General features: G+C 38.0%; 1 protein-coding gene across 5 annotated transcripts in view; it reads left to right on the top strand.

The window, feature by feature from the left end:
• Positions 1-16,720, top strand: part of SORCS2 (sortilin related VPS10 domain containing receptor 2) — a 530,132-nt gene that overhangs the window by 460,165 nt on the left and 53,247 nt on the right. For all 5 annotated transcript variants that reach the window (XM_079307025.1, XM_079307023.1, XM_079307024.1 and 2 more), the window contains exons 12-14: positions 3,121-3,197; positions 9,999-10,090; positions 11,554-11,661. In XM_079307025.1, the coding sequence (XP_079163151.1) occupies positions 3,121-3,197; positions 9,999-10,090; positions 11,554-11,661 (277 nt within the window). The remainder of the gene's footprint in view (positions 1-3,120; positions 3,198-9,998; positions 10,091-11,553; positions 11,662-16,720) is intronic.

Raw genomic sequence — 16,720 nt, 5'->3', positions numbered from 1 at the left:
GGGTTTTTTGCATTTCATTTGATGTGGATTGGAGCTGTTGTAAAGGGGTTTATGGAGTGCCATTACACCCACTGTGTTAAGTTATCTGGCTTATCCAGTGACACAACACTCTGAAAGGTAGCTGGAGCCCAGAATTATGCACCTTATTTTAAATTTCAGGAAGAAAAAAATGCTCCAAATTTTTGAGGTTATTTTTATTAACATATGGAAAAATAGAGTTAAAACAACCTAACTTTTTAACTAGAAAAAAACTCATAACTCTTGTATCACACATGTTAAACAGAAAGGTTTACTAATAAAAGGGGGGGGGGGAGTTCACTCAGATCTTTGAAGGAGTTCCTTCTGTCACATCTCAGATTAGGTTGCATGGGTGCTTCCCACTGCATTTTGCAGGACCCTGCCTGTCTCCCCTGGTGCTGCTCCCTTTTTTTGACTTGCCTGCTTTTACTTTCTGAATCCACTGATGCTCTTTTTCAGCAAACCATAGTCTGCAGTACCCACAGAGCAAACTCCAACTGCACTAAGTCTTATTCTTCATTACAGAAATGTGTTTTATTCTTGTTTTCTGTTTAAATACTTCATTTTACAAAGTTTGCAAAATTATGTCATATAATTGTGTGTCCCAAAAAATCTGGAAGTAATGAAAATTACTTCCAATAATGTCTTCAATAATGACACAATTAAACATTGTGTCAGCAATCAGCAGATCCTGCATGTGCCATTTCTGAGCTTCCACCCTTGGCCCATGCATGCACTGTTTTCAAAGGTCAAACATCACTGAAGTCCTTTTTCCCAAAGCAGTGTCCCAGATTCTGTTCCTGTTGGCATCAGTTGTGTTTTAGGCAGAATGAAAAGTCTCTGGAATTATAACTGAGCCCACCAACTCCTTTTGCTCCTTTACCAAGAAAAGACAGTAAAGGTAAAATCAAAACTAGAAGTCATGTCTGTCTCTTGACAGAGATGCAATTACAAAACTGTTGTGAATATCATTACTAAATCAGCTGGATAGAAAAGGCTTTTTAATGAAGCACAAGTAAATGCTGTTTAGTTTACAGACTAATTTTCCATTACCAAGGCAATTTACCACTGAATTCTTTAAAGTGCAGATCCCTAGCAATGCTCAAAATAAAGACCTACTCATGCAAGTAGAACTCAGTAAGTGGTGACAAGGGGTAAACAGCATTTATTCAGGAGAAAAACTAACACTGCATTCATTAAAGTTCTCTGTGTAAAGAATGTAGACTGACAGCAGTATGTTAGAATCTAGGAAGCAAATAAATCTGTTTTCAGCTGTCCTATAGAAAATATTCTGTGATTACCTGCAGAAGTTCAAGAACATATGCATTCATGGGTGATATAGCAGTGAAAAGTATAACAGAGGAGAGAATAGCAAAAGAAATGTATTTTGTATACACAGTTAATCAAATCTTCCTTCCCTTCCTTCAGCCCTGAGAAGGTGATTTCTCATTCATATCTCCTTTTAGTGATCAGATTAATCATAAATCTGTGTTTGGGGAGAAAGTATAACCAAATTAATGTGTGAAGCTTTCCTTTTGGAACTATTTAATTTGGTTATATTTATGGGAGGTGTAGGTTAGATATCAGGAAAAGGTTTTTCACCCAGAGGGTGATTGGGCACTGGCACAGCTCCCCAGGGAAGGGTCACAGCACCAGCCTGACAGAGCTCCAGAAGCATTTGGACAATGCTCTCAGGCACAGGGTGTGACTCTTGGGGTGTCCTGTGCAGGGCCAGGAACTGGATTCACTGATCTTGATGGATCCCTTCCAACTCAACATATTCTATGATTCTATGACAAACTAAATCTTGCTGAATTATCTGATAAATGAGAGAGTGTGAAGTGTATTGGAAAAATGAAAATCCAAGAAAAGCCCAAGAATGGGAAGTGGCATCTTCTGAACTGTTAGATGCAATTTAAAGGAATTAGCTGACTCCTATAAATTCCCTGATTCAATATTAATATTCCAATCTTGTCCAGGATGCATTTAGGGTTAAATGATGTAGAGTTTTCCTGTTAAAGAGGGAGCACTTGCAACCTTGATGGTCCAAATAGAGTGTGTATTTTGGGCAGTGGGTGCTGTTGTTCCTCTTGGGAACCTTTCAGCATAAACCTCTCTGCATAAACAGATCTGGTTTAGTGGTTAAAAACCAGTTATTTATATAATGCACAAGTGAAATTTCATAGTGCTATTCTAATCTCAAGTGTTTTCTTTTAGTGTCTCTTCTGCTTAAGAGGATCTGATAATTTTCATCTTATTTCTACTGTGAAGACACACAAACCATATATTTAAGTCAAAATCTCCCAGGAGGGTATCATTTAAAAGGAGTATTGTGCAATGAATGATTCTCCCCTAGAACACTAAGCTGTGTGGTGGCTCTAATAATTTGCTATTTGAAATACTGCATGTTAAAAGATGAAGATCTCTATTTGGGACTGCATCTGCTATAATCTTCTCCAGTTTTAACACTTCTGTTAACTTTGCAGGAACCTGAATTCCTCTCAGTGCTATTTGTCAAAATATACAGTAACTTTCTGATTAATATTTAGATAAATCAAATAATTCTGCTTTCAATTCTTTTATATTTACTCTTTTTCAAAAGCCCTGTCCCCTCTTTTCATGGTGCATATTTCACCAGATTCTAGTCTAGTTAGAGCTTCATCAAGTCTTAAAGATTAAATATTTCATTTTAACAGTTTGGGTTCAATATGAGTAACTTCACAAAGTATGCTTAAGGTTAAAACTTCTGAGTTTATGGATGTTTCATACTTACAACTTAAATACATATCGTTTCCTAATAATTTTTCAGCATGCAGCAACAGAACTTAAACATTGGTCTGACTTCTGCATTTGGTATTAGAATAAAGCCTCATTGCTTCTACCTATAGAAAACCCAGCAGTGGAAAGGAAGACTCTGAAATTGTACATATGTGTTTTTGAAGGATTTTGGTAGTTCTACCAGAAATGAAGTAAGCCTGTTCAAATGTGATTAGTTCTTGCTCTGACCTGGAAAATTCTTACTCAGACTGGAATCGGGACTAGGTCTAATCTCTCTTGCTCATGTGGGTGCATCCCTTATTTTCTCCTCTTTTTTTGTGACAGGTAACCTGGGGTCCCAGCTGGTTGAGTATAAAGAAGAGATGTACATAACATCTGACTGTGGGAAGACATGGCGTCAGGTAGGAGGCATGAATCATCAAAGGAACCTGGAAATAATTTTAATGTACCAAATGTGATGGATTATGTAATGCTTAACTAATCTTTAGATACTCTTTTGAAGGAGATGTTTTTATCTCCAGTTTGCTTGGAAACTAAGAGATTAAGAAGGTGATTTTCTAAAACTCAAATTGATCAGGCTGTCAAGTTCTGCTGAAGTTCAAATATTTTGGTCTCTTTAAAGATCTTATAAGTATCTTATGCAAAAAGTGTAGTGTCTGTTTAGGTTTTTAATAATTTAAGTAATCTTCCTCTGCTAATGATGAAGTAGACCTTGTCTAGATCTTGCAGTACAAACATTCTGAGCTAAAAGATATAGCTTAGGTACAAGAGCAAAAATTCTTCTGCTTCATAGTCTGAAAGCTGTTACTTAAGCATAAAATTTCTCTTAATTGAAACTCAGACAGTGAATAGAGATTTGCAAAAAATAATTATTTTTTAAGTTTTTGGAGTGATTTAATTCAGGGACTACAAATAGTAAATTATTAAGAAGAGAACAGTGATATCACAATGCTATTTGAATTCTGGCTGGCTTTTTCTTTCACTGACTAGTGTCAGTTAAAGCATTCCACCTTTTTCATGTTCTGCTTCCCAAACTGCTCTGCCTCAGTGTGTTGGGTTTGTCCTGGCTTGATGCCAGGTGCCCACCAATCTCTGTCATTGCTCTCCTCAACTGGATGGGGGAGGGAGAATATAGCAAAAAACTCCTAGGTTGAGATAAGGACAGGGAGAAATTGGTCACCAATTACCCTCACAGGCAAAACAGACCCAACTTGGGGATATTTATTTGATTGCCAATGAATAACAAAGTAGGAGAGTGAGAAATAAACCCAAATCTTACAATACCTTCCCCCACCTCTCCCTTCATCATGGGCTCAACTTTATTCACTAATTCTCTACCTCCTCACCCTGAGCCACACAGGAGGATGTAGGATGGGGGCTGTGGTCAGTTCAACACATGCATTTGTGCTGCTCTTTCCTCCTCACCCTCTTCACCTGCTCCAGTGTGGGGTCCCTCCATAGGAGACAGCTTTCAGTGAACTTCTCCAACATGAGTCCTTTCCATGGGCTGTAGTTCCCCATGAGTTCTCCAGAGTGGGTGCTTCCCATGGGCTGCAGCCCATCAGGAACAGGGTACTCCAGCCTGGGACCCCTATGGGATCATAATTCCTACCAGCAAACCTGCTCCAACATCAGCCTCCTGTGGAGTCACAGCCTCCCCCAGGCATCCACCTGCTCCACTGTGGGATCCTGCATGGGCTGCAGGAGCATCTCTGCTCCATCCTGCAGCTCCATGGGCTGCAGGAGCATCTCTGCTCCATCCTGGAGCTCCATGGGCTGCAGGAGCATCTCTGCTCCATCCTGGAGCTCCATGGGCTGCACCTGGGGCTGCAGGGGAATCTCTGCTCTGGCACTTGGAGCTCCTCCTGCCCCTCCTTCTGCACTGACCTTGGTGTCTGCAGGGCTGTTCCTTTCTCATATTCTCAGCTCTTCATTCCTGCTGTAGTTGCTATTGTGCACTTATTAAATACATAATCCCAGATGTGCTACTGCTGTTGCTGACTGACTCCACCTTGACCAGTGGTGTGTCCATCTTGAAGCTGGCTGGTGTTGGCTGTAGGATGTGGGAAAGATTCTCTAGAAGTGTCTCAAAGAAGTCACCCCAGTAGAATAACCTGCTACCTAAACTTTGCTGTCCAAACCCAGTACATTTAGCATAGAGATATTTTCTTTCTCTATATATGTATATAGCAACAATACACAATATCATATAGATTATGATATATATCCAGGATAAAAAAAAAGCATCCTCAGTCAAAGTGGTTTCAAAAAATAATTTGATTTCAATTAAAATAGTGTTGTAGTGTTCAGCTGAAATAAAATTTTGCTATTTTCTTAGAATCATTTGTGTGGAAATGTTCTTAATAGTGTTTCTGAGCTTGGGGAATTTGAGGTTAAAAGAGCAAAACACAGTTTCTTTCATTCCTATGGTAGAGTGCCATTAGTACTCCACCAAACACTTTATATTTTTCTAATGATAATGTCCTTTGATGTTTAAAAGATAAAATTTTATACCAAATTCCATCTTGAAATCTAGCATACAATAAATTGGTGTTTAAATACAAAAGCCTTACAGGATTTGCAGTGGGTACCGTGATGTTTAATACTTCTTAGAGGACTCTTATAATTTCTTGTCAACATTTGCCAAAGTTTTGTAGTTTTTCAAGGATGAAAAATAAGAAGAAAAGAGGAATGAGATCAAATTCCTGTTTTCACTGCTTTTTATTTGTAGAGACACACAGGTAAATTATATGTGTTGCAACTTGACCCTAAGGTGCCTAATTATGCTGTAAAATCAACCACAAACTGATCCCTCATTATGACAGTCAAAATGGCAAACAACATTGCTGGCTTTATTTTAATTAAAACTCCTATGAAGCCCTTGAAAGAGCTTACTCAATTCTAATATTTGAGATCAGAATGAAACTGTAGATTATTCTATGTATTTTATGGCCTCCCTGTTCACAATGAAACAATTCTTCCAGAGGACAGCAGCACAGTTCCTTTCTCTGCTGGAGTTCTTACAACAAAAGAGAAGGCTTCAGTCAGGTGATACAGGAATTTAGATAATTCAGTAAATTGCAGGTCTTGTGAGCTGGTGAAATCCTGTGCTTTGGCACAACACTTTGTGTTTAAGTCTCTTTGTGCTTGTCATTAATGAGGGCCTGGCACCTTTCTCACAAACTCACATGATGCTGCTGAGGTGTTTACACAGGAGAAGAAGAAGCAGGCTGTGCTTGTGGATAGAGACAGAATGAAGAAAAGAAAACATGAGAGACTTAGGGGAAAATGTAGTGCAAGGAACTGATTAAACCTTTCTTGAAATAATAGCAGTATTGGTTCATAGGACTGTGGATTATAGGACAGTGGGAAGGTCAAAGATCCTGCAATTAAATGGTGTGCTCTGAGACAGCATCAAACCTTCCACAGCTTGCATTTGATGTGGTCACATAAGGGTTCAGGAAGACTTACCTATAAACACAGCCAGAGTTCATGGATAGCAATGAATGCCTAAGTAAGAGGTTTTGAATTTAAGTAAATTCTTGTGATTAAAGGAAATATTTTGGAAAAAAAATCAGAAGGTTGGTGAGGAGGATTGTAAACATAGTCAAGTGATGTGCAGTTCAGCTGTCAAAACCCACATGTATCATGCTATCAATTTTTGGCCTTCTATGTTGGATAAGTCGAGCATCTGTGTTTAGATAACATGGGCCTGTGATAGAGGCACAGCACAAACATGCTTGAGATCCCTGCCCTGCTGCTGCAGACCAAGGCAAAGTGGTTTATGCTTGCAATACAGTAGGCTGTGTGATCCTCTGGCATGGACTGAGCTCTTCAGTCTCTGCATCCCCACTTGTATGTCTCTGCCCAGGTGCTGCTTCAGGGCTCCCCCAGTTGGCCAGAGAATGAGAATAAATTTATTATGGCATTTTATCTGTGGATTTGTGGTTGTTCTATGTCCTGTCTGTGCCAGCTCACACAAAAAGCAAAACTAAGAATTATTATTATAAATAACCACAATATCACTTGTGCTGGTTCCAGTTGTTCTTCTAGCTTTCTGTTGCATGGCTGAGCTGCTTGTTGGTGTAGCTTGAAACCATCTCTCTTTGTCTGAGGAAAACTGAAAATTGTGTCTATTTACTTTACAACACTGCACTGTAAATAGCAGTGCTTTAGGAGCTGATTGGGAAATAGCTTAAACATCCATGCCATGAACTGGACTGTAGAAGAAAGGAATCTCACCTTGACATTATTATGAAATATGTGGCCTTAGAATCATGGAATCAGTAAAGTTAGAGAAGATACTTAAGACACTAAGTCTAACCATTAACCTGAGTGCCAAGTGGACCATGAAGATGTAGTCTGAGGTGAACTCATGTTTATTTGAAGGATTTCTCTGTCTATTATACCAGGAAAGCAATACTATAGAATGTATTAATGAACATGAAATATTAGGATACTCTTAAGTGTTAATGGTTACCTTATGTATACATATGAGTGTTTTTATTTTGTTTTAGTACTGATTTCTGTTCACTATTCTGATTGCCATTGTTATTTCAACAGCATCTGTACAACACTGTACTTGAAATACAGCAAAGTATTTGTACAGAAAAGAGTAAGAGGAAGGTCTGGCTTTCAAAAAAAAAAAAAAAAGACATAAATAAAAGAAAAAAGTCAGCAACAATAAAGCTTTCACATTTGATCTGCTACCAGAGGAGCTCTTGCAGCAACAAAATGTTCAGTTAAGCTAATGAGGTTACACAGAAAGCCTTTTGGATGTCTAGGAGCTAAATCTAGATCTCTGGAGCTTTAGTCTGGTGGTTTTTTTTTTTTTTTTTGTTGGAATATTATTTATCTGTGTCAAATCCTTGTGTATCAAAGCAACTTGGAAAACCTTCAGTTAAGTGAGAATACATGTTTTCCTGCAGGCATCTTAGGAGATAGATGGTAACACTAAGCACAACAAAAAGATGCAATTTCAGCCTTCCAGCCCTAAAAAGGTCCTACCAGCTCATTCTGTGTAGAAAAGCTTCTGTTGTCAGATTTGAATTTAGTAATGGATATCACTTAATGAAAAAAATGTAATCTCAGGAATTTTTATTTAGTTTTACAACTTCTGTATTGAGAAGTGAAATTGTATGGCATATATTTCCCTGGGACCACTTAAATATGCTCTCACTGATTTCATGGAGCTGTGACAATTTCTTCCAACAGTTATTCTGACCTGAAATAGCTGTTGAAGTTGTTGGGACAGACATAGGAAGAAAAGCATTTAGAACAGAAGGAAGAGGATAGAATAGAAGCTGACATTGTGATTATAAAGCACAAAATGTGCACAAAAAATTACAGAAATAGGCTATACAAATCTTTTTCTGTAGTGGCTGGCCACTAGTAAGGATCTGAATAGATTTATTGCCTGCTTTAGTTTGTGAAGAGATGTATATCAGAATTCATGGCTTGCTGTGAACTCATCATCCTAAGTCTGAACTTCATCTCTCACACTGGGACTACCTTTGCCTCAATCCTTAACAAACTGTTTGTTTTGGCTTTGTTTCAAGAAAGTAGAGCTAAATATTTGCTTTTGTGATAAACAGGCATGAAACTATTCATTCTTTTCAATGCATTGAAGATGAAGAATTGTTTTCATAAAGCTTTCATACGTTTTGTTTATAAAAATTTGAAGTGTGTGCCAGAAGAGCATGAAATAACAACAGCATTAATATGCCTGCAATGTGTCCTCTGTGCTTTATAGTGTGCTAAAGCAGGGTTGTTAAAATGGCACATGAATTCCTACCATGGTGCTTTTCTGGGAAAGGCTGATTTGCATTGAGGGGTATCAGCTTCCTTTATCTTTGGTGGTGAAGCTGTGGGAGACTTGATGTCCCAGCACACTGTTGCATTTTGGTTTGAGGGAAAGTTCAAACAAAGTTTAGAGGAGGATCAAAACTCTGCTTGCTGATCTGACTCCAGCTGATCTCATCCTTTTGATGTGCATCTAAAATTAATGTCTGTCCTTTACTGGATTCTCTTCTAAAATAATACACAGCTGGGTGAATGAGTGGATTGGACCATAAATGCCTCATATCAGGGCTTGCCTGTAAATTGGTAACACTGAAAAACTGATGAGACACTTGATGCCTTAGGATTCCCATAAAATATGTTCTTACTAGATGAGAGGAAAACTGAGTTCTCAACCCAAATTAAATGCTTCCTATTTTTGAAGTAATTGTGAGTGTGCTGTAAGATACTTTCAACCCAGCTCTGGTTCAGTCCTGCTGAGAAATCTTCTAAATCTAGCATTTAGTTTTGCCAAAAAAAAAAAAAAAAAAAAGTCAGTATTTTTTTAATTACAAGTCAAAGTCAAGCTAACCTTTATAGTTTTCACCTTTGCTTTGTCAAAGCATACAGGAGACTGTATGTTTGTCTTAAATGCTAAGTGTGTATAATTCTCATGTATCACTTGGTCTTATGTTCAGTGAACTTTCACAGGTTAATAACATAAGTAAATCCTGTCTTAAACCAGATTTTAGATGTAAAACAGGAAAGATGTCTACCTGTGCTTTTATTTTAGCACTGCTGATAACCTCTAGAAAAGGAATTAAAATAATTTATGACGTTTTTAATCCTTTATACTATTATATCAATATTACATGCATCTTGGTTCCACACTCAGAGTGGCCTCCATGGGATATCACATAATATTTGAACTTAAACTCACACTGGAAATGTGGGAAACATGCTTGCACCAATCATTTCACATTCTCTAGGTTCAGGGCAGTATGTGAGAAAGTCACAGACAGCAGCATTTTCATTTTTTTTCTTAGAATTAGACTACAAAGCATTTTATTCTGCAGGATACACAGAATATGGCATACAGCAAAGTAAGGTGATGGGTCACTTGGTGATATATAACAGGAAGGAATGCAAAATGCATACTATGAGAAATATAAGCTTGGGCTAAAATCACTTTAGGCAGTTTAATCTGACTGTGATTTGAACCTGAACATTTTCTGATTCACCTGCTTAACTTTCTTTTCTTTTACAGCTGGGAGAAATATAAGAGTTAACCAGACTTTTATGTCCTTTTCAGTTTGAAGTGTGGACATTATAAAACATAAGTCTCCTAATTCTTGTTTGCTTGTTCATTTTATTTCAGCTGTTTTGTACATTTACTTAGCTGGCCTTTCTTTGTCTACTTATAGGTCTTTGAAGAAGAGCACCACATCTTGTACTTGGACCATGGTGGAGTTATTGTGGCTATCAAAGACACCTCTATCCCCCTGAAAATACTCAAGTAATTCTACAATCAGTTAGAGTAAAGCTGTTGTGTATTCAAGACCTCAGACAAAGTTCAGAGTTTAAGATAAGCATTTCAATCTGATCATATATGAAACACAGGTGGAGTCAGCTTAATTTAACATTCATTGAGTCAACAAAATGCAGTTGGATGATTACTTTAAGATTACTTCATGGTGCTGAAAGTACCATGGCATCATGCATTAATCATAATAAAATTATGTTGCATCAGTGTAGGCATTTTTTGCTTAAAAGACTGTTCTGGATCTCAGCAGTAGCATAATTGTTTATCTGCTTCTGGCTGGCACCAGCAGTATGTGCCAGTGATGCTCAGCCTGTGCTGTGTGTGTGGCTTAGATGTGCTGTCAGGAGAGTTCATTGATACTGTAGAGGCTCTTTCCTCTCCAAGGGCCATAGGAAAATTGGAGAATCGCCCTGTGTTTCTCTGGCAAGAGCAATTGAATGCAGAGTTTGGGAGCCAACAGGCAAAGGACCTATTTGTGCTTATGTGCTGTGCAATTTGGTGTGCCAGAATCACAGCCCATCTGAGATATTCATGCACAAATTAACTGCAGTGTGCATGGATCCTCTCATATAGTGACAATGCAGCAAATGGCCTTCTCAGTTTGGCAGAAAAGGTTTGTTGCAAATCATTTTGTTATAAAATATCAAGTTTTAGACAGGATGATAGTGCAGCAACACCTTGTGTAATGACACACAGGACTATAATCTTCAGAAAAAAAAAAACCAAAACTGTAAGAAATCTTTATTAGTTGTGATTGGCTCATTTTTGTAGAATTGTGTTACATATATATGAATTTTGTTTTATATACATGAATAGGAACAAAGCTGTATACCTGGTTATCTGGACTGAAAGCCATCATTAACCTACTGTTCAAAAGACCTGGAGGAAATGTACAGGAAAAAAGAGACCTTGACTCACAAGTTTTTGATGTACATTTGAAATATATTTTAAAGTATGTTTTGCTGATTCATCAATATTTTTTGCAAATGTTTAAGTGGATGGTAGCAGCCCTGAGGGGCCATCCTCATGCTGATGCCTGCAGTTAGTGCAACTCCCATGTTTTAGCACTTGGCCTCTCATGTTTCACTGGCCTCTGCTAAACAGGTCTATAGCTCAGAGACTACTAGAAAGAATGAAATGTGAATCAGCTTGCTTTTGAATCTTCAAGGTAGCAAGATAGTTTGTTAACAGAGCTCAGTTTTTAATTGGCCTGAGGAATTTTATTGTTGTGAAAAATTTATTGCACCTTCTCATAAGGATGTGAATCCATGGATAAGTTGCTGAGGAGAAGATCACATTAATATCATGCACTGTCTATGCATATTATATTTTGTGATCAAAAATCCTCAGCTTTAGTAGTGGTGGGATTTTTTAAAAGTTCATTCTGCTTTGTGTACCAGTAGCTGTAAATGAAAACCTTTCCTGCTTTTTTACAGGTTCAGCATAGATGAAGGCCAGACCTGGAGCACACATAATTTCACCAGCACTTCTGTCTTTGTAGATGGACTACTCAGTGAACCTGGAGATGAGACACTGGTCATGACGTAAGGTTTTGGGTTCACCTCTGTTTTCAGGGCTCTCTGTGTTTATGCATTTGCATAGATTTTCAGCTGTGCATGCTTGAGATGGTCCTTGAGTCAGTGACTTTGCTTCTCACAGTCTCACAGACACACTGATGTCTGAACCTCCCTGCTATGTAATCTATCTTTGAAATCATCTGACTTATTTCAGGTCTTAGAGAAGTATTATGTTCAAATGAAATCTTGCAAAGTTACCACTGGGGAGAGTGGAATAATAGGATTACTTTACAAATCTGAAAGAATGCAGGGAAAAAATAACTATTTCCTCTTGGGTTTTCTTTTGTTTTCTACAGATTTTTAGTCAGACATCAAAAATGTTAAACATCTATTGTCTTCACAGTGAAGATAACTATAGAGTTGTCTTAGTAAATAGCACTGCAGTACTTGGTGTACTATGCTATCAAATATTTGTTATTATTCTGTATAGTGACAGAAGCAGATGCTGTGAATAGAGTTAAAAATATCCAAATTCTGCAACTCAGAATTGTTTATCCTGTTTATCTGTCTTTTTCCAAAGGATCAGGGACATCTGGATCTGAGCTGCACATTTTGCTCCATCTGTAGGATAAATGCTAGTATTTTAGATGTGTCTGAGAGTAAAAAATGCCTGTCCAGTCAGGGAGAAAGGCATGTGCTGCCTGCAGCCAGAAAGGGAATGCACTCAGGGCAATGCATACAGGTTCATGGCTGTGTTCCTATTGCATCAGTTTGTGTGATTCCTTATATTGGAGCTTATATTGCTTGTGACAAGCTTTTTCTCCAAGAAGTTACAAATAGAGCTGCCTTTGGCATGCACCAGTAGCATTTTCCTCAGGGAAAAATAAATTAATAGCCCAGTATAAAGGACCCTTGGCACAACAGAAATTCTACCCAGTGTACTTCAGAGTCTTGTGCCAAGTTCATAGTGCTGCACTGTGCAGAGGGGGACTTGGTCTGTTGGTTATTTCTCTCTTTCTCCTCTGCCCCATTTATCCTCCATTATACATCTTTGACCTGAGAACAGTATCATCCCATCATCTTCCCTTCTCTCAAATACAGGTTTATTTATTATATATGCCACATGGAGACACTTATGCCTCTGAATGAAGGATTTCCATTGATTTCACTAAAATTAGGCAGATCAAAAGCTTATTCCAAACTGTACTTACTGGAATATAAAATGATGTGTGGTGACTGTATGCTCTGGGCTTGGGCTTTTTTCTTATTAAGTATCATTAAAAACAGTGATTCTGTGGAGATGTGCTTAAATATCTGGCTGAATGGGCTAAAGAGCTCTTGTAAAACATGATGCCTTTCTAAAATAATCTATCTAAAATGCATAGAGCTGCAGCTATATTTGGTACATGAGCTCAAATTGACAACAAAAGCATCATGTGACTTGTATATTTCTAAAGGTACAGCAAGGGTTTGACTCTTGTATAATGCCAGGCTTATATGATCTTACATTTTAGCTAGTTTTACTGAGCATGGAGGGCATCAAACATTTAATAGCACAGACTGGCCCTGAAGACACATGCAAATTTCCTACCAGGTTCCAAAAACAATGAGAATAAACCTGCACTGTGGGTTTAATCACTGCTGTTGTATCAACTTCCTTGTCTCTCCTGCTGCTTTTGACTCTGTTTTACCTTCAGGGTGATGCTGTCAGCCCAGTGGTGCCCTGTCTGACTTTATGTCAAGACCTTTTGTCATTCTGTCTGGCTTAGTTCATTTTTCCTGCAAACTTATTCTTGTATTAAGTTATTGTGCTTAACTTAATCTACAGTGATTTGTTGCTTTTGAGAAATATAAAGTCCCTGAAAAAAACCCAGAAATCAACTATGCCATCTTTTCATTTTGTTGGATAGAATTTTCTTCCAGGTAGAACATGGTATGATGAACTTGTAAATGGTAGTGGAGATAAATTAGTAGTGCCTTTCACCTTGAGGAATCCCCAAATCCATTGCCAAGGACATAGTCTGACATTTGTTACTAGTACAGGAATTTTATTTTCTTCCTTTGGTATGGAATGTGCTTGAATAAAGACTTTGAATAAAGAGTGCAATGTCAAAATTAGGAGAGATAGCATAAATCTGAAGTGGGAAGGTAATAAATGAAAAAAATGTGCAGCAAAATTAAGGAACAGATGGTATTTCATTTAAAGTTTCTAGAATAAACTCACAAAAGAGTCAAAGAATATTTTACGTGAACTGAAAGTAATTGTTATGGTAAAATCCTGGTTCCACTGAAGTCAGCCTGTAAGAGACTTATTCTCCAGCATGGTGTCTGAGATATTGACCAGACTTGTAAGTGGATTGCATTTGAACTCTATTTCTGTCCTAATTTATCTAAAATCACAGGATCATAAAATCACAGAATGGTTTAGGTTGGAAAGGACCTTTGAGGCCATTTAGTTCCACCCCTCCTCTCATGGGCAGGGACATCTACTAGAGCAGGTTACTCAAAGCCCCATCCAGCCTGGCCTTGAACACTTCCAGGGATGGAGTATCCACAGCTTCTTTGCACATGGTCCAGCACATCCTTTTTATGCTGGGGATCCCACTATGGGTGGGGTCTCATGAGAGGGGACAGAGTGGCAGAATCCCCCCCTTGCCCTGCTGCCCATGGTGCTTTGGATGCAGCCCAGGACAAATTAGTCTTTCTGGGCTGTGAGCACACACTGCTGGCTCTGTTGAACTACTTGTCAGCCAATCCTCCCCACTCCTTCTCATCAGGGCTGTTTTTAACTCATTCTTCCACCCAGCCTGTGTTTGTGCTTGGGATTGACCCAAAACCAGGTGCAGGACCTTGCACTTGGGGTTGTTGAACATGAAGTTCACACAGGCCCACCTCCCAAGCCTGTCAAGGTCCCTCTGGATGGCATCCCTTCCCTCCAGTGTGCTGACTGCACACAGTTTGGTGTCATTGGCAGATTTGCTGAGGGAGCATTTGATCCCTCTGTCCATATTCCAGCAAAGGTGTTGAACAGCGTTAGGCCCAATACGAACTCTAAGGAATGTCACTCATGACTGTTTTCCATTCCAAAATTAAGAAGCTTTACTGAAGAAACAGAAAAATGTGAACCTGGTTGCTTCAAGTCTTCATTTCAGAAAGTTTTGTGTTTTCTCCAAAACAGAGAGGAAAGCCAAATGTTGACTTGTCAAAAATTTTCATAAAACTCAGTTGTCATCTGTCAGTCAACATTAATCTAAATCATTCATCGAAATCCCCTGCAGTATTTAAGATATGTTCATACAAAAGCTAAGGAAAATATGTTTTATCCCATTGTTCTCTGCAAAAGGCTTAGTTAAGATTTTTAGGAGTTTTAGTGGTAAAAAACTTTAGAAAACTCCTTCTGTTTTCAATGTGTATAGATTTCCATTTCTAAAGAGACCTAGTTAGGAATTTAGGAAATATAAGCAATAAAGTATTCATAAATTTTAGGAAACTTGATATGTGTAAAAATCAACTTCTAATGAGGAGCTCAAATCCAGTATTTATTGCTAAATGAATAGGTAAGGTTTGCTAAGAAATTTTCTCAACTAATATATTTTCACCAAAATAGTGCATGGACTAGTAGGTTTTATTTTGTTCTAAATTTTAACAATGAACATTACTGCAAACCAGTGTTATATTGTACAAAATTTTGTTGTAGAAAAATTGCTTGCTAATACTGGATTGAGTAATGGCCTAACTCAGTGCAAAAAGAATAATTTTTGTGTTCCTCTTCAGAGGAAATAGTTAATGTAATGAAAGTTTCAAACCTGTTGAAATTGCTTCTAAATCACATCTCGGCTTCTGGGAGTGTTTCCCAAACCAGGTTATTTAGATTGCAGTGTAAACCCAGTAGGCACAATAATCATAGTACTACAGACCATAGCCCCTTTTAAAAGGCCAATAAGAGGGTTCATAAAAGAACTGCTTTTCTTTATGTCAGGTAGAATCAAAATCTTCCTTGTGGGTAATTTCATTTTTTCCAGAGGGTTATTTTTTTGTAATGTCTTATAGAATAACAACTTTGGATGCTGCTGGGAACTTTATGACATCTCTGAACTGCAGAACTCCTGCATACATGTTTTGCTGTCTTGAATGCTCATTGTCGTGTTCCTTTTGGGTTCCTGGGTGATCATGAAAACAGGGAGATAGTCTAATTTAAACTTACTGAAAACCAGGTGATTATTAACAGTTTTAGATACTAGGTAGAGCTGTCTGTATTTTGTAACTGTTGATTCTGCTAGGAATGTCAACCACACATTTAACAACATCAATAATAGTCACCATTACATTTACTTTGTGGAGCTTATTGTCACACATGGCAGCACACTCCTTTTGCTGTTCTCTTTGAGTATCTTATTAGGTAGAGATACTTCTCTGTGTTTTGAATTCTTCTCTGCTGACTTTCTCATACTGAAACACTTATAAAAGGTAGATAAAGCCTCGTTATGTAGGAGAATAGCTGATTTCTGAAGGCAAATACTAGGTTTTCTTTTCAGTTAGTTAATATATAAGAGTCATTGCTCAGTTATGAAATGGTCGTTCTGCTCTCTGCATGAGAAAACAGAGCAGGTAGAGGAAACGTGGTGAAAAAAACATTGGAAAAGCAAACTGCTTCTTCTATTCCAATCTAATCCAGATATCAGCTAATGCAGATGTACAGATCTCTGTTTAGTAGCATGCCTGATGCTTTTGCTGTCATCTCTGTGGACACAGATGTTAGCAGAGCAAGTCAAAGCATTGCATTATCACAACCAACTTGTGACCTTGGAGTCAGGACCTGGTACTACCCTGGTCTCTCCCTCTGCTCAAAAGAAGTTTGGTGGGTAAAGTTTGGTTTTGTAATTTCTTTCCTTACAGTTTCATGTTGTAATCAGAAGCACAGGAACAGGATGCTTTCAGTGTCACTTTAAAGCCCATATTTAATACATTTTTAGGACAGATCTGTTAATATATTTGAATAAGAGAACTGAAAGGTTAGAAATCCATGTTCTGTAAGAATCAGTTATCACCTTGTCCCTATATTTACAGGATAAGAGGACAGAAAAAG

Source organism: Erithacus rubecula (genome assembly GCF_903797595.1).
Source record: "Erithacus rubecula genome assembly, chromosome: 5".
Classification (NCBI taxonomy): Eukaryota; Metazoa; Chordata; class Aves; order Passeriformes; family Muscicapidae; genus Erithacus; species Erithacus rubecula.
This window is presented reverse-complemented; position numbering and strand designations above follow the sequence as displayed.